At 36.7% G+C, this 19,180-nt stretch overlaps 1 protein-coding gene and 1 long non-coding RNA gene across 2 annotated transcripts; one reads left to right on the forward strand and one right to left on the reverse strand.

The window, feature by feature from the left end:
• The first annotated feature begins 8,857 nt into the window (after window positions 1-8,857).
• Window positions 8,858-9,321, forward strand: LOC114270052 (uncharacterized). The gene is made up of 3 exons (XR_014363037.1): window positions 8,858-8,951; window positions 9,052-9,118; window positions 9,226-9,321. It is a non-coding gene; the product is annotated as an uncharacterized LOC114270052 (long non-coding RNA).
• Window positions 9,322-12,470: 3,149 nt separating this feature from the next.
• On the reverse strand, window positions 12,471-15,970 carry LOC145821504 (protein FAR1-RELATED SEQUENCE 5-like). Its single transcript, XM_082918026.1, has 3 exons — window positions 15,542-15,970; window positions 12,669-13,561; window positions 12,471-12,516 (listed from the first exon to the last, which is right to left on the reverse strand). Exons 1-3 carry the CDS (start codon window positions 15,968-15,970, stop codon window positions 12,471-12,473), a joined length of 1,368 nt encoding a protein of 455 aa, XP_082774152.1.
• Window positions 15,971-19,180: the final 3,210 nt, after the last annotated feature.

Consider the following 19,180-nt stretch of genomic DNA (forward strand, 5'->3'; position numbering starts at 1 on the left):
TTCTGTACCAGATGTTTGAACTGAAAGAGACAACAAACAGTATTTCAGCCCAAACAGATCAAACACGGGTGTAGCTGAACAACTGTACTCTACTGCTGATCACTGTTCCCGAAAATCACTATCCCCAAAAACTGAACCTGATACCCGCAGATAACTGATTCTCATAACTGACACTGATACTGGCGTCCTCAGATCTGATACTCAAACTTGCAAACTGATATGTACTTTTCCTGTAGAGATACACCCTAAAAGCACATAGTAAGTAAAGAGAGCCAAAACACCCCTATGTTGGGGTAGGGTTTCCCTGTCCTATTTTGTCAGGAGCTAGGGTTTCACTACGCACGCAGCAGTTTCAAACAACCTATAATCGGGTAAGAAACCTGTCCTAGCTTGGAATAGTCACTATGGATTCCGAATATGCACTAGGTCGAATGGTCAAAAGGGTGCCCCGGTAAAAACCGGGGTTTGTGTTCCCATACTGTCAGAGCCTATAACCGGTCAGCCTTATGGTCATGCCTTGACAAGACAAGCCTCCGGCAAACCGTTCAGGAATGGCAGATGGCAAACACGGTTTCCTAGCCGCACCAATGCAAATGCAATGCAAAGAGACATATAAATGAAATCAAAATAGGATATCACGAGTTCGAGTCAAGCTCTCTAAATCCCCAGCAGAGTCGCCAGAAACTGTAGACGTCCCTGAACGCCCCGGGAGGGTGAGTCCCGTTCTGTTCATTTGGGGTCACTACAGCTCGGACTCGATTTGTGTCACGGTTCTTAATCTTGAACCAAAGAGTCCAAATCTGGCAAATCGTTTTGAGAAACAGATTTTTTGAAAAGAAGTGCCAAACATGGACTGCTTTGCCAAATACAGAGTCGCCACCTAAATATTTTTTTATGGGGGAATTTAGGAAACCTTGACTCGGTGCCGAAGGCCACATGTCCGTCATCACCGGAGTTGTCTTGGCTCGGGAGCTAGGGTACGATTGGGGAAGGTCAGCTATGAGCACCCCCTCTCGCCCGGTCCGAAGACCGGCCTCTACGAACCATGATATCCGATTTTGAAAATGTTATGTGTTCTTATTCCGGTTATTAGCCTAGAATTACTATGTTATGCGCACAGTAAACAAGTATAGACTAGATTGCCTAATTTGGAAACAAGCATTGCATATCCGTTTGTTTTGAAAAGCGCTTTGGAATTTGCTACTCGCAAGTAGGCTAAAACACGGATTTCAATGAGTTTTTCCAACTCAAACAATCCAACCTTCACCCACAGGCATTCAAACAGTTTATCTCATATAAGCACTTAGCCACATGGTAAGCATACTATCATGGCCACATTCACACGCACGCAATATGCAAAAGCGAAAATACTTACATCGTACTCCGTGCCAAAACAATAAACTAGTTAGCAAACATGCATGTCCTAGTTCACGTTAAAATGACTAATGCAACACAAGCAAAATGTGATTAGGATAGGCTCGGCTAATCTACGATGACATATGAAATGCTACAACTAACACGTATTCAATTTGGAAATTGAAATACGGATGCAATTAGAATGATGCGCCAAGCCCGGTGCATGTAAGACAAATGAATGAATGCACGCATGCATTGCATGAGGTATGCTAATTTAAACGTGCCCTAATACTAACCATCAAAGCAGGTAAATAAAAGGGAAGAAAGAAGTGGGGATTGGAAGACATACACACCACTCACACACACTTATTACAGATTTGCCCTCGCCCGGAGGGACCAAATAAATAATACAAATTAATTAACTACGCAAGCTAATTAAATATTACAAATTTCCTAATCAGTTAACAAACTAATTTAAACTAGGAAAAGCAGTAAACCGCCTCGGGAGGAGAGCCAGATGCAGCGCATGCTCGGGTCCTGCTCAGAAGTGCACGGTCATGCATAGTCTGCCTCTGTTTTCCCTGCTCTGCCTCTCTGAAGACTGCCAAAGTCTCAAGGATGCTTCTCTGGATACTGGGAATCACCACCGGCTGAGTAGAATTACCACCGGGAGTGAATTGTGGTCACCGGCACAAAATGAATCCATCGGCTGGTGATTTACTGCCGGTCGGCAATGTATACTGTCGGTCGGCAAAGAATGCCTGCAGAACCTGCAACTCACAGCAGCAGAGGACAAAACTTGCATGGTAATACAATTCAAGCAATGTATGCACCAATCATGTCCCTTATCATGTTTGTGACTCAAAAGGGCATGTGTCTCGATTCTCGGACCGCCAATCACGCATTTCCATGCATGATGGCCCAAAGAATCAAGTGTGCAACTTTCATGTCAAATGAAATGCAAACCAAACAAACGAACCAAGGCCCAATTCCTATCACCAAGTCAAGGAACAAGGCATGCATGCAAGATGCAATGCAACCTAGGCATGCAAGCTAAGGATGCAACATGGCATGGCAAGACACTTATGCAAGCATACAAGCAAACATGAGGCAATGCAAACTGATGAAAAGGTGGACTTATACATGATTTAGGCAACTCTAAATAGGCCTGAAACAGTGCCAAAAACCAAGGAATTGGGATCAAACATACATACACACATGCAAGTAAGCTCGACCAACACTTAGGCATTAAATAAGCAACTCTAAGGCACACTTGAAAAGGGATATCATGGACAATTAACATGCAACATAAGCTCTGAAAAACATGTTAAAACATGGTGCCAAACCAAGCAACAAGGCAAGCTAAACATGCAACAATGGTCCAAGCATTCAAGGCTCACCAAAGAGGCAATGGACTACACTTAGTACAACCACACATGGCAGGACTTAGGCAACCAAAAACAGAGTTTTAACACATGAAACTAAGCCCAAAAGACCAACTAGATAGCATCTAGATGGTTTGAATTTAAAGGCATGCATAAATGCTAAAACATGGAGCATGCAAGGCAAGCTTCCAAAGCTTCAAAGAGGCATCCAAGGCAAACATATGAGCATGTCAAAGGGACTGAAATAACATGTAGGGTGGTTCCAAACCACCGAAATGATGCAAGCAACACATACTGCACATTCACATACTTGAAGCATACAAGCTCAAATACAAAGGAGCTATACTACGCATGCCAAGATCAACCCAAACAACTATGGACAGACCTAAAACATGGAAAAATGAGCACAAAATCTTCACAAGGCTAAACCTAAAACATGCTAGAGCAAAGGCTAACAACCTAAGGCATATTAAGGCAATAACAAGGCATTACATGGTAGGTATACTAAGTATGCATGGTGTACCAAAACCAACACACAAAAAAGTTATATCATGGCGTAATAAGCATGGAAAACAGCCAAGACATGACCAATACACACTCTAACATGATGCTCCCTCAAGAGGCCAAAAAGGGTCCCTTTCAAGGACAACAAGGAGAGGGGGTGGCCCTCCCCTTTTGGAGACTTCAAGGCACCATCTCCGCCACTAAAATCCCTCAAGATTTCAGTGGTGAAGAGGCCCAAACACCAAAGTCTTGAAACTTGCACAAAAATAGCACAAAAAGGAGCCTTACAAGGCTTAGGAGGGGTCAAACAAACCCAAACCACAAAACACTCTTAATAAACAATCAAAAGGGCTAAAAAATAGAAATTTTTTGTATTATGTAATAAGAATGAAAATAGCTCTAAGATAGGTAGAAAAGCAATGCAAAAATGGGAAACAAAAGGGAAGTTTCTCACCCTTGTAGATCACCTTCACAAATGATGCTCCAACAGCCCTCTTTGGCTTGAATCCAGCTCCAAAACACCAAAAACAACCTCTTAGAACCTCAGTAGCTAAGTGAAGGTGAAACACTATGTGTTTGCCTGCAATAGTAAGACACAAACACACTTTAACACACGCAAAGGTAAAAAGAGAAGGGTATATAGATAGAATGTGTATGGATCCTAACCCTAGAACTCAAAACCCTAATATGGCTGTCTAAACTCTCTAAAGTATCCAACCCTAAGCAAGGGAGAGAAGGGCTCCTCTTATAGAGCTTCTTGTCTTGTAAAGCTTACAAGACAAGCTTCTAAAGAGGGAGATTCCGCCATACACGTGTATGGAGGGGAGCCAAATGCAAGACAGCTGTAATAAAATATCTGCAAAAGTAGATGAACAGTAGTCGGCTGCTCAAAAATGCCATTTTGGCAAAAGGGAGTGCCGACCGGCAATATACATTGCCGATGGCAGCAAAAACCAGCCGGTGGCCTGTGGCCATGGCCGGTGGTGCGTGGCGATGCCTCACAAGGCATTCCCTGCCCCTCCAAGGCAAAATGCAAGTGTTTGGTGCAAAACCAGACACTGAACAGTCAAGTTCGGAGATCCTGAGGCAAGGCGCGTAGCCGAGACCTCCGGGAACTCCAAACGAACACAAACATGGATAATCACCAAATGTTCCAACGGTGGCGTCCAAGTCTTGAGGACGGTCAAAAATGGGGTGTCTACAATTATTTATTATGAATCTAAAGTGTCAATGACAGAATAAATATAAATAATAAAATCAAATAATAAGCACAGCATTAATACAAGAGAAGCTCTATTCACAACCCAAGATTCAATTGTGAGTGGCAGTGGGTATAGCAGTATGCAAGGGTCCTTAGTGCATCAAATCTTTAGTTAGTGTATGTATATTACTGAATACAACTGTATCAAATCATTCTCCCATTTTCTAATTTCTTGTATTTTGTATTCTAAAAAACAAATTGCTTCCATAAACATTTATATTTTTCAAGTGCTTTATGTGGTTCAAGCCATCCCCAAACCCATGCAGAGAATAAAAAAAAAATTAGCAAGATAAAATATGGGAAAGTGAACCACAACATAGCTAAAACCAAAGCGAGTAAAACCAGTTAATAAAGATATTCAACCTTCTGACTGTACACCTAAAGTGAGACTTGAAGGAGCAAAGGAGCTATACATAACCATGACATCGTTTTTTATTTTTTTCTACAATAGTCCCAAAAATAAAATAAAAAACAATGTCGTTTTTATTATCAATTCGTATGGTGCCAAAATATTTGGCTCCTTTTTGCGACAAAAAAATTTCCTTACCAAATTACAAATTTTGTCCAAAAAAATTAACTTCTTTAATCTATTTTTTATGGTAATGTGACCTAAGCTACTGGGGTATCATTTTTTGTTTATGATTAGAATTTTTTTTAGTGTCTTTCCTTTTTACATTGGAAACATAGTCTTTGTTAACTACATTATTATAAAACAAATCCATTCATGTGTGCATGTCGTGCATTTGATGAATGTACTATAACCTTTAAGATTTTTGTTTGTTTGTTTTTTTCCAAATTAAAGATATTATGAGTTTATTTTTCTTGTCTTTCTTTACAAGGAATTCTAATTGAAGCCTAATGGATAAGCCGACTGATCCTCCAAAGTGCCCGATCACTCCATTCATTTTCTTTTGGTATTTCGTCAATATCTATTTGTATGTAGTTATATATTTTCCATTATACGAATTCTTATATTCATTTTCATATGTTTATAGCCAAGAACAATCAATGGAGTTAAAAAAAACCCAAATGAAAGTAGACGTGAAGGTAGGTGCAACGTATTCTTGTTGTTTGTAGTATTCCTTTTGTACTTGTAAGCTTGTATGTAATTGTTCATATGATTTTATGCATGTAATGTAGGATATTGGGGACAAATGGAATCAACTTCCTGAAGAAGAAAAAAAATAAGTATATACAAATGGGAAAGCTACAATCTGAACAATATGCCCAATTAAAAACTGTGATCCAACAAAAGCCTCCAAAAGTAAAAATTCAAACCCAGATTGAGCTTACATCAATTTGTAAGATTATTAGAAGGTTGGACAAAGCACAACAACAAGCAGTGAGTGATATGGGGTTTCATGGCATCCTAAGCCTTAGGTGCACGCACATAGATCATGACTTGTGTCATTGGTTAGTTCAGAACTTTGATCCTTCAACTCGTTCATTGAATGTCCACGGTCTTCGAATGCTTCTCACCGTAGAAGATGTTCATGAGTTGATGGGATTACCTTCCAATGGTCTACCTGTGAAGTTAACAGAGTCCGTAGATGAAATTACAAACCTATGTGATGAACTTGCGATGAAGAATAAATTTGTTCCGTTCACATCTTTGAAATCTTATCTGCTTGAAACAAAAGATGCTGGAACTGAATTTAAAAGGAAATTTGTCTTATACATCATTGGAGCCCTCTTGTGCCCCACCACAAAGGCAGGCGTACACCAATCATTCATTAAAATGGTTAAAAATGTTGAGTCCATCAGTCAATTCAATTGGGCAAAGCACACCCTTGATTTTCTTGTCGACCGCATTGCTATTGCCAAGGTCAAAGACCGGTCTGCTATGTGCGGCTGTTTGCTTCTTCTAATGGTACTTCCCCTTGATGTGTAATTATTTCATCTATTATTTTTTATTGTATATTGTCTAACACACATTAAAATGACTTCTTTTTTTATTTTTTTTCCCATGTAGTTATTTTACTTGGAACAATTTGCTCGCAAAAGGGAGTTGGTGGCTACCTCCAACTCCATTCCTTGCTTATCCTATTGGGGCAATTCAGAAATTAAGCAGGGTTTGAATCAAATTAAAGCTTTGGGAGGATATTTAAATGTTGAGGTAAATATTTACAACACATGACTTTTTATAATTATAGCTCAATTTACATTACACCTGTGACATTAACAAGTTATTGTATATCTGTGAATAGGTGGCTTTGCCTAACATTTGTGAAAATTCCAATGCAGTAACTCTTAGCCAGGGAAGAATTGACAAGAATGATGACTCCCGATTGGCTAAAGTTGAGAAACAAGTCATTGAAATTCATGCCCTTTTGGTCCAAGGCCACAAGGACACAAGGCAAGATGAGGATGAGAAACGTCTAACCAAAGTGGAGAATCAAGTTGAAAAAATTCTCGAGTTGTTAGAAAAACACATGCCAGTTGATGGAGAACAAGTTAAAACACCAACAAGCAAACTACTTGCGGAGCAGCGACTGGTCAAAATGGAGAACCAAGTTGGTCAAATTCTTGAGTTGTTAGAACGACACATTCCGGTTAATGGTGGACATGTTAAAACACCACCAAGCAAACTACATGAGGAGCATCGAATTGACATTGAAATGGTTGGTCTCGATGATAGTGGTATCAAAAAGGTTGCAGCCAATTCCTCAAAGTTTGTAGATGAGGATGAGATAAGGAATATGAATGACAAAAAACCAATGGAAACTTTGCATTTGAGAAAAACAAAACCAATCCTCACACCACCAAATGCAAAGGCAGTTGCAAAGAAACGAGCCAAATTGGTTGGTGGGAAAGCATTAAATAATGAACAACTCTCTATTCCACAAAAGGGGCGATTGCGCGCAAAAAAGAGCGATACAAAGGCAGTCGAAATGAATGCTGTAACAATGTCATCATCATGTAGTGCTGTACGAGGTCCTCAGACTCGAAGGACCCAGAATTGCAAAGCCAGTCAGTGGTTGCATACACCTTTTGTGAAATTTGATGTAAAGAAGAAAAGACCACAGTTGAAGCCATCGTCAACTGACAACAACGTTGACAATAATATTCATGACAATCTCGATGAAGTAAACTAAATGATTGTGTCTCAAAACATATTTGATATATGTGTAACAAATAGTGTTTGTTTCTTAATTTTCTTTTACTTGTATCAGCTATTTGATAATTTACTTGATCAACTTGGGGGTAATGTTGTTCTTGAAATCCCAAAGGTTTGGAACTAACTATTATAGTATCTTTTGTATATGTGGTTATTTTGCGCTAACATACACTAACCATCTTCACGAACATACACTAACCAAGCTTGATTTGTTTTATGCACTATTCTTCTCAATACCTTTACAAGTCATCCGTGCCTTTGCCATGCCTATTAAATCACTATGACAGTCTCGTTCTACGATATGCATTTGATGAATCTCTTTCAGAAGGGTACAATTTGACTACCTTTAACTTGTTATGTATGAAGTACTATACCTTCTAACTCACATAGTTATCCATGTGCTAGGGAATATCTTGTACGGATGAAACTGCACTACATGGAAGCACAATCTGCCACGCGGAAGGAATTGTGGTCCTTGAAACCATATCAGTGGATATCCTCGTATGTAAGACTTTTCTCCTTCTCCTATTTTATTTGCTACCATTCCATTATCCAAGTTACTTTACTTTGCCTATTCATAAATTTCATATATTTTGCACTGCAGATTATAAATCTCATTGTTGTGAAATTGACAAATAAACAAAGGAAAAAGTTTCCAAATAAGGATCACAAGGTTTGGTACTTTCCGACCCATGTATCGGTAAGTATTAGCCATACCTAAAGACTTTTTTTTTATTTAGGCACAAGTTATTTATATGTTAAAATTGAATATGCAAAAAAAGATTTTGTGTCAACCTTCTAATGACACAATGAAAGATATAGTAGAAGATTGTTTTGGAATTTACAGATACACTGGCCCCCTTCATGCTTGTGAGGAGGTAACGTGATAAAATACTGCTATTACCCAATTTCCAAATTTACCATGCACAATAACATTTGATCCATGTTATGTATTTATTTATTTTTTGCATGTACATTCGACGTTATATTTTTAGATTTACATGCCCTTCAACCATAGGGAAAACCACTGGTTGTGCTTGAATGTAAATATGGAAAAACGGGTTGCCTATCTATTCGACTCCAGCAGATGTATTGACACCGATGAGGATCGAAAAAATCAAGCTACATTATTGGTAATAGAATAACCATTATGATACCCCACTTGTATCCACTTTTTTGTTTCTTGATCTATGTACCTTACTACCTACCACCAACAGGTACAATCATTGCATAAGCTGCTTCAATATGCGCATGAAGAAGATTACGTTCAAGATGTTAGTTCGTTTGCATTTCAATGGTTGGAAGACATGCCACGCCAAGACAACAAGTAATACACTACATTATCGTTCTTGATTTTTAAATAAGCATTAATGTTATAATCTCTAAGTTCGTTGACTCTATTGTTACAACTACACTCATTCCTATAGCTATGATTGTGGTCTTTTCGTCATCAAATATATGCAAGGGAAACCTTTGCCTTCGGGTGTAATCAAGGTACTTACATTTATACCCAACTGTCCACTTATCAGTATCTTATATTTTATGAAGACTAATTTTATAATGTGTGATGTTTTTACGTACTCACTACTTTTGGCATGTAGTTTGACTATTTGCATAGGGCTCGCTTGTTACTTGATCTTGTGATATACAAGCATAATTCAGCTCCTATTGTTGGTGATATCGCGCAATATAAAGCTAGTGATGCTCTATTCTTTTTTATTTTTCATAAGTTCGAACAATCAATGACGTTATCGCATTTCTTAAACTCGTGAACTTTGAGTTTATAACTCAACCTTTGTTATAAAATTATATTCTCAAGTGTGTTACCTTGTGCAGAACTCAGAGCTAGGGGTGAATTGAAATGGAAGTAGAGGCTATACGACTTTTGTGATCCTGAAAGAAGGAAAGATAGTGGATAAGGTTGTGGGAGCGAACAAAGACGACTTTGATTTTAATTGATGTATTTAAAATTTGAACATGAATTGTTTCTATTCTTGGGTATGCAATGCATTGTTTTTTTTATTTTTAATTTGAACATGAATTTTGCTTTCAAGCTTTAGTTTATTTATTAATTTAATATACATCAATTATTAGTTCTTAATAATCATTTATGACAGGTATAAATATCTATCGCTATATTTAAATGTCAAGCTTCGCACAATTAAAAAGAAAAGAAAAGGCTATGGCAGCGTTTTTTAAACGTCCCTATATCCCAGCCCCAACGGTTGGATTTTTAAAATGTATAAATATCTATGACGGCGTTTCAAAAGCGTCGCTAAATATCATAGTGACGTCATAGTACCGTTAGCGTAGGACATTGGGCGGCGTTTATTTTTCATGATTTCAAAAATAAAACTAATCATTTTTTACTATTATGCAAAAACAGTTTTGAAAAATTCAAATAACAACATTAAAGTTTCTTATAAAAAGTATACTTCAAAAAAAAAAAAAGAATGTTGTCCGTTTTCGTTTTTTCTATTTTCGAGAATACAAAACATTAAAATAAAACAATACCAAAGTCTTTTAGCTTGTGTCTATTCATTTTTCTCTAGGAACCATGCAAGAAAAATAATGTTTTGAAAAATTCCTATGCATTCTTCCTTGAAACCCAACTAGGTTGCAAACAAACCGAATCAAAATTTTGAATGTTTAAGCTCGTTTATTAAGAATTAGTCGAACTCAAGCTTGAGCAAGTTTTAGTCGAGCTTCAAAAATCGAACTCAAGCTCAGCTCGTCAAATATTTGTTGAACTCGAGCTCGCTCAATTACATAAACGAGCCAAGTTCAAACTCGAACTTAAAAATGAATTAAATTTAAATTAATTTACTTATTAAAATTAAAAAAATACAAAATTATTATTAAAATATATAATAATACTTATATTAATAATAAATTTCAATTCGTTAGCAACCCTAAACCCAGCCCAACCAAACCCCTGTAAGAAATTTTTGCTTCTCATTTTTTTTTTTTTTTGAAATTAACTTTTTCCTTTCCTTAACAAATTCAAGAACCAAAAAAGATATCACAATTCAGGCTTCTCTAATTTTCCGTGGCTATATTATCTCAATCACTTCACAAAATAATTATATGTATCCCATACCTAAAATAAACGTAAAAGAGATAAAATATGGATAACAAAAACACATTTAACAAATTCCCAATCAAGAGTAAATTCAGATACTTCGCAAAATTTGCTGTCAAGAATGGCAGAGGCAGCTACTTCTATAAATTAGAACAATACAGTGTGTAATACCAAATGACAGTTTGGCCATTTTCAAGAGAATATTTTATGGGAAAAAACGATCGAATAATGACCTTCAATTTTCTATATGCACTTGCTGTTGTGCATTTGCTTCGAAAATGAGCAAAAACACTAAACAAAATGGCTTTATAACCTTTGCTAGTGCAACTGTGGTCTAAAATTTATATTAAAACCTTACACATATATACATCTTAAAGAATTGATCCATCAACGATATTAAAACCACACACATATATACATCTTGAAGTGTCTTTTGATGAACCTGGACGGAAGATCAACAATATTGAAAAGCAAGTTACTATTGCAAGGCAGTGTAGGATTTCTTACAACCTCGTTTGGTGAATGATAATTCCTTACAAAATTCTTTCTTCAAGGAAAAAAAGAAGTGTGCATACAAAATATGAACTTCCATACAGCAAAACAAATATCCATCAACCATCATTTAAAGAGTATTTATACAAAATACTAACAGATTTAAGTCCTCAAAAAAAATTTTTTTAAAAAATCTTAGTTTAGCTTCCAATATCACCCGCTCGATCATATCAACTATTACCCATAGCAATACCTGCAGAAACAAATTATATTGTCGTTAAGGTTTGTTCACTTGAAATCTATGATTCAAATCATAACAAATTGAATTTTGATATATTGGTCATTACACACTCTTTTGTCATTTTCTGTTCGTAAATTATTTATTTCCATAATCAAGTTGTAAACATCATAATCAGTTATGACATCTAAATGTTCTAGCTAAAATCTATCTTGGCATATCAAGAAATTAGAATTAAGCAGCCACACATAAAATTTGCAAAGCAAATGTAAACAAAATGAACATAATTTGAACTGAAAAGATGCCATAAAAGTAATCACCTAGAGACGTATCCGCATCAGTGAACGCTGAATTTTGGACAACTTGTGCATCGCAACTACGCAAGTCATTAACATCCTTGCTCAACTGCACTGGAGACGTATCCACATTAGTGACAAAAAGTCGTCTCTTCACAGGGTGGATCTTACATGGCCTCATATTATTCCTGGGACGCTTCGGTGTAAAAGGGGTGGGAGTACCAATTGGATCATAATCATCGTATTCCTCAAACAAATTGCTACCCACTTGTCCCGTTTTATGATCGTTTTGGGGGCAAGTTCTCCTCGTGTGGCCGACGACCCTACATTGTCAAGTAATTCACCAATCATTAAAGAGAACAAAAATGCCAAGACTACCTCACAATAAAAAAATTAAGACACAAAGCACAATATAATGTATACCTGCAACATTGGCATCGCCTTGGCTTTCGAGGTTTAGCCATGTAGGATCCCGCAGTATTCCCCTTCGTGTTCACTACTTTCGGATCCCCAACCCCAAATGGCGGTAGTGAACTTTTTCCTTCATCAACATTAGTTCCCTTAGCCATGCAAAGCTGCTTCATCCGACATGTCATAGTGAAAAATGCATTCCTAGCCTCTTCAAATCCTTCAGATGTTTGTGAGGCATAGTAACACATTTCAGTAAAAAATGAGCAAAGAACCCCAAAGCGTGTCTCCTGTGTGAGAGTGCTAGAGAATTGGGCTTGGCAATGTTGTTCACCAACCTTTCTTGCTTGCTTTGTCCAACGATGCATCACACAACCTGGGGGAATTTCAGTCATGTGTTCACATTTCATCACAGAAATCATATGGCTGCAAGGAAGTCCAAAGAACTCAAACTTTTTGCAACTACATTTCATTATGCTAGTTGCGGGATGGTATGACACTTCCCATGTGGAACCAAATTCAGTGTACTTTGAAAATTTGTATATGCGATGATCGAACTCCTCTTTCCTTCCATCAAAAATCAACAATGCTTCCTCAATTATTTCATTACGAAACATTAAGAACAAACGTCTGGTAAAGATGGTTGCTGTATGTTTCTCTAGAGGCTGAAGTGCTGTGGTAAGACAAGGATCACTGTTGTCAGTTTTTGCCTCGGCATCCGCTTCTTTGTTCCGTAACCGATAAAGGGCCATGTCAAAACATCTAACAAATTTGAATAGTTTCAGTTTTCGTTTGAGGCGCTCATTGAAAAAAGCATGCATACCCTCACAACGCTGACTGCTCTTCATTCCAGCAAAAAAATGACCACGCAAATATGACTGAGCCCACATGCCTTTGTTGTTGTAGGTGTCTGATACCCACTTGTTATTTTGAAGGCCATATTTTCTAACCATCTTACTCCAAGCTTCCTCAAATACAACCTCATTCGCATCAAGATCCATGACATGCTTGAAATGTCCCTCGAATCCATCAACTCGAACATTTCGTTTGGCATTTCTGTGCATATGCCAATTACATAGACGATGCTTGGCACTCGGGAAGACTTTTTGTATTGCCTCACGCATGGCCATATCCCCATCTGTCAACACTGACACCGGTCTTTCGTTATCCATGGCCTCAAACAACTTCTGCAAAACCCATGTGTATGTTGCAATTGTCTCATCAACAAGCAAGCTGCATGCAAATATGGTGGTTTCAAAATGATTATTGACCCTGGTGAAAATAACAAAAGGTTTGTTATATGCATTCGTTTTATAAGTTGTATCGAAGACCAACACGTCACCAAATGCAGCATAGTCTAGACGAGACCTTGAATCTGCCCAAAACAATTTGTCAAGCCGATTCTCTTGATCCTTGTCATACTTGTAAAAGAAGTAAGGGTCAGCATTAGCTTTTGCACATAAGTAAGCCAAAGCAAACTCCGCATGTAACGCCCTCAAAATAAACCCATTATATATACATCATTGACATGCAATATTAAAAGAAAACAATTCATTATCCCATTCATCAGAGTATTATTAAATAAAAATATTACATGTAATACCAAATTAAATGCCCTACGGGCTTACATTTTTTTTCCAAGCCAACACTTGGACACAAAATATGAGTTCTAACTCAAATACAAATAAAGCCCTAGGCTTGATTATATATATCAAATAAAAACAAATAACTAAAGATGATCTTCAGAATCCAAAAGCTAAATCCTTCCAAGCTAAGTCCTTGGAGGTAGCTTATCACCTGAGCCTGAAAATGATGTTCCCATAAAGGGTGAGCCACAGCCCAGTAGAAAAATACTAAACCAAATATAAGCATTGAATAAAGCATTAGCATTCAATAGATGGTTAACCAAGATAATCAATTACATCATTTTACAGTCTCATGACAATATTGTCTAAGACACGTTTTACTTTCCAACTTTATCAACATGGCTCAGAACCTGGCCAAACTTACAACAGTGAACTATATATATTATATTCACAATCTTCCAATGTCAACAAACAGATGAGACTCAGGCCCAAATCAAACACTTCATACTTCCAGTTTGATACACATTTTAGTGCTGTATCAAATAAAACACTTCAATATAAATAAGCACACATAAAAGTGATGCTAATGGAGTCCATCCCCTATCTCCTCCCAAACAAAATCCGGTTTAGAGGTCCATCCCCTATCTTCCCCTAAACCGTGGAGTACATCCCCTATCTCCTCCCACACAAAACAATATATATGCAAATGTAATGCTCAATCAATACACGTATTTTCTGTATTAATGCAATAGTCAAAATTAATGACTTAACCAATGTGATTAGTTTCAGTTATTCCTAATCCACATGCAATGTCTACAACAAACACGACTATCCTCCACCGATAGCCCAAAACAGTTATTTCTAGACTGGAAATAAATATATCAACAATTCAATAGGCGAGTGATTTTAATTGTCCAACTACACCATTTAATCAATGAATTCCTCAATTTCATGCATTTAACCAATTTCCCCAATTTCCTTAAATTAATTATACAAATTAATTTATTAATACAACTAGGGTTTTTCCCAAAATTACCAAAGTACTCCCAACATATCAAAATACCAAAACTTAGGACAAAACTTATAGGATGGAGTAGGAAATCCCTACCTTGAAGCGAAGAACTCGAATGGAGAAGATGACGAAAACCAAAGTGCTCCAAACCCAAGATTGTTCAGATTAAACGGAAGCCCTCGACCCACTCTATCTTTTTAACAAAGGGCTTAGGGTAGAAATACACTCTAAGTAGATCAAACCTAAGAGAGAAGGTGTGTAGGGAGAGGGAGAAGACGGTTCTAGGGTTTTAAAATCAAAAAGGAGATGAAAAATGATCCTGAAAGTCGGATCTCAGATTTTTATACCAGTCGCCCCGCTCGAGCGTGGAAACCCCCGCTCGAGCGCCACTCACAGACTCCCGCTCGAGCGTCCAAACTCCCGCTCGAGCGGCGAATGCACTCTCCCAGAAGTTTTTGCAGACAGGTCTCCGCTCGAGCGCCCAACTCCCCGCTCGAGCGTCACTCACGACTTCCCGCTCGAGCGTCCAATCCCCTGCTCGAGCGGCCAACACTACACAGGACATACTGGATGGGTGTATTCCCCGCTCGAGCGTCCAAACCCCCGCTCGAGCGGACAAGCCAAAATCTGGGCAACTAGACTTGGTTCCTAAGCTCAACCAACCTGCTCCAAATCTTCCCAACACAACCCAAGACTCAAAATAAGAAAATAATGAATGACAACAACAATTATACAATGACGGAATCTACGGAACCTAAGTCTGGATACAATAATCAAATGGGAAAAGACCGGGGTCGCTATACCGCATCACCATCCTTCATTTCTACTTTGCGCTCGGCTTTAATATAATTGTGCAAATCCTTGTGAATAAAGCCCACGTTCGCAAAAGACCCAGATTGTTGCACCAACAAATCCATTATCTGGCTTGTCTTGACACCAACATCGTGCAAAGTCTTTACTTGAGCTTTGTCGGGGATCTTTACAAACCTATGCGACCGAAGAAATGGCACACATGGTGATGTTGCCAATGGATGGTTATGTTCCATGTTAAAGTGAGTGACAATGTATTTGCCTACATCCAGATTGTACCTTATGCGGAAATGAGCATCACAACAAACTCTAGTCAATGCCCTGGCAGCTCTTTTTCGATCAATACGGGCCAAGTGTTGCTTTGCTCTTTGTCCTTGCCTTGACCATACCCATTTTCTACTAAGAACCTTTGTTGCCTGCATTGTTCGCGTGTCTTTCCTAATGCTAAATCCCACAACTTTAGCATATTGATTATAGAAATCATTGGTATCCTCTTCTGAATTGAATTGCATTTCAAGAACATCATTCTTGGTTAAACTTTGAATAGGGTCATTTGCATGGGAACCTAATTCTTCTTTATTCCCACAAACTTCGTCATCTTCAAGCTTGCGCTCAAATTTGGTACATCCAAAAGGATCCATGATAACTACATCAAAAACAATACTAAAAGAATAACATTATCTTATAAAATGAATGAAAATTCCTAAAATCACATAAGAGAATTTTGTAAAAGAGCAAATAACAGACAAAAACAATAGTAGAATAATGTACATAGATTTAATGACATAGTTATTGAAAACATTCAATAACTTTCCATTAATGACATAGTTATTGAAAATCAAAATAAATAGAGAATGATTCTGTAATCAACAATCATAATATTGGTTGATCAATAGAAACACAATAAAATAGAAACAAAGAAAAGGAAAAAGCAAATAAATAAAAATATGTGGAGACTCATTAAGGCAATTCATTTTGGTTCTTTGGCAAATAACTAATCAAACTTATAACTTTATAGCAAAGAATTAATAAAACAAATAAAAATAAAATGAATTTTATTTCGACTGTATATAATGTTAGTAATTAGAATTCACAGAATTTGTTTGACTTATCCTCCTTGTATAAGTTAAGATCTATTCTTCAATATCACGGAATTCTGGACTAAATCAATGGAAAAACTGGTTAAAAGGTCATTATCAATACCATTTATCTCAAATTAGATGGTCTAGATTAATAGCAGCAACATGGAAAAATAGAATCAATCAATGTCGTACAATTCAAAATCAATATTTAAACAAAGAGAATTCATATGAAAAGACCTATTAATTCATTACAAAAAACAAAACGACTACGAAGTATATTCATTACCAAATCAAAATGAGAATTTTCAAAAATACTATAGATATAATCTTTCATCTTATAGATCTATTAATTATGAAAATAAGAGGGACCCATATATTTATGGATCACCATTCCAAGTAAATAAGAATCGAGAGAGTTCTTATAATTACAACACACATAAACATAGGGGCAAATTTTTTGATATACTAGGGGATATCCCTATCAAAAATTATTTAGGAAAAAGTGATATTATGTATATCCCTACCAAGCAAATTACTTTTTTTTTTAATATAAATGAAAATGGTAGTGAAAATAAAAACATCAATAGAAAGCAAAAGGAGGTTATACCCTCGAATGAAAAAAAAAATTATACACGTGTTCAAATGAAAAGGAGGTTATCTGTCCAAAAATTTATCTATATGTTCAAATGTTATTTATCTGTACACATGTCACGTACTTTTCTAATTACTTGTCTAAATATCACCTAATTATACACGTGTCACCTATTTGTCCCACCTTACTGCTACCAACCATTGTTGCCAGCTACCACCATCCGCCAACCATTGGAAACTTTTTCAACAACTTTAGGAGTGATAAACGAACCAAACAACTTGAGCTCGACTTTTGTTCAGCTCATTAAAAACTCGTTCGAGCTCAGTTCGTTAAGTAAATAAGCCAAACTTGAATAGTTAATTGCTTGTTCGGCTCTGTTTGATGAATCTAAAACTACCAAACTATTTCAGGTCGGCTTGAGAAAAACTCATTTGATATCGACTCGAAAATTTAACGAACCAAAGTTGAACAAATTTTAAAATTCGCTAAAGTTATCAAAGCAAGTTATAACAATCAACTGTTCAGCTCGTTTATTATCCCTAAAGAGGGTTTAAATAGGACTACAACTATTTGTCTTCTCATTTTACATCTCCTCCATACCTTATTCTCTCTACTACTTACAACACAATTTTGGAAGCAATTATTATATATGTACAATCACTTGAAAATAAAATAAAATAAACACTCTAGAGGATTCATGCTTCGTCTGTGATGGGTGGCTGTAGGCAAAAATCTCAGTATAGAATTTTCAAATGTCTATCAAAATTAATGAATGTACTTGAACCAGACTCTCTTGTGATGTATTTTCCCTACAGTTCTTTCTTTTCAAACATGTACATTTCTCTAGTCCCTCAAAATTATGTTTATTTTTGTTGTGGGTGGGAAGCAAAAGTATCAGCTCAGAATTTCCAGACATTTACATGTCATTCAAACATGTACATTTCTCTAGTCCCTCAAAATTATGTTTATTTTTGTTGTGGGTGGGAAGCAAAAGTATCAGCTCAGAATTTCCAGACATTTACATGTCATTCAACAAATTTGAGTTCAACCAAAAATGAATTCAATCTTTCTCTTGTGACATCATCTCCCTCTAAAAAAAAGACAGTACACCCGCAAGTATCCTACTATCAATTAAAATAAACAAACAAAATAAAAGCACACCTGCCAGTGCCATGCTATCAATTAAAATAAACAAATAAATAAAAAAGACAGCACAAATAAATTCAATAGCACACCCACCAATGCCCTGCTATCAATTAAAATAAACAAATAAATAAAAAAGACAGTACAAATAAATAAAATAGCACACCCGCCAGTGCCCTGCTATCAATTAAAATAAACAAATAAATAAAAAAAGACAGCACAAATAAATAACGTAGCACACCCGCCAGTGCCCTGCTATCAATTAAAAGAAACAAATAAATAAAAAAGACCGCACAAATAAATAAAATAGCACACCCGCCAGTGCCCTGCTATCAATTAAAATAAACAAATAAATAAAAATGACAACACAAATAAATAAAATAGCACACCCGCCAGTGCCCTGCTATCAATTAAAATAAACAAATAAATAAAAAAAGACAGCACAAATAAATAACGTAGCACACCCGCCAGTGCCCTGCTATCAATTAAAATAAACAAATAAATAAAAAAAGACAGCACAAATAAATAACGTAGCACACCTGCCAGTGCCCTGCTATCAATTAAAATAAACAAAAAAATAAAAAAAGACAGCACAAATAAATAAAATAGCACACCCGCTAGTGCCCTGCTATTAATTAAAAGCAAATAAATTAAAAAACACACCTGCTAATGCAACCGCTAGAGACGAAGGGATGGAGGAGGTATAGCTTTACTTCTACGTTAAGATGGAGAAATTGAGGACCTATAACAAACAAAAATAGAACATTGAAATAGACTCAGTAAAGAAGACAATACGTAAGGAAATTAATGATTGT

Source organism: Camellia sinensis, chromosome 3 (genome assembly GCF_055761805.1).
Source record: "Camellia sinensis isolate YWXY chromosome 3, ASM5576180v1, whole genome shotgun sequence".
In the NCBI taxonomy this organism is placed as follows: domain Eukaryota; kingdom Viridiplantae; phylum Streptophyta; class Magnoliopsida; order Ericales; family Theaceae; genus Camellia; species Camellia sinensis.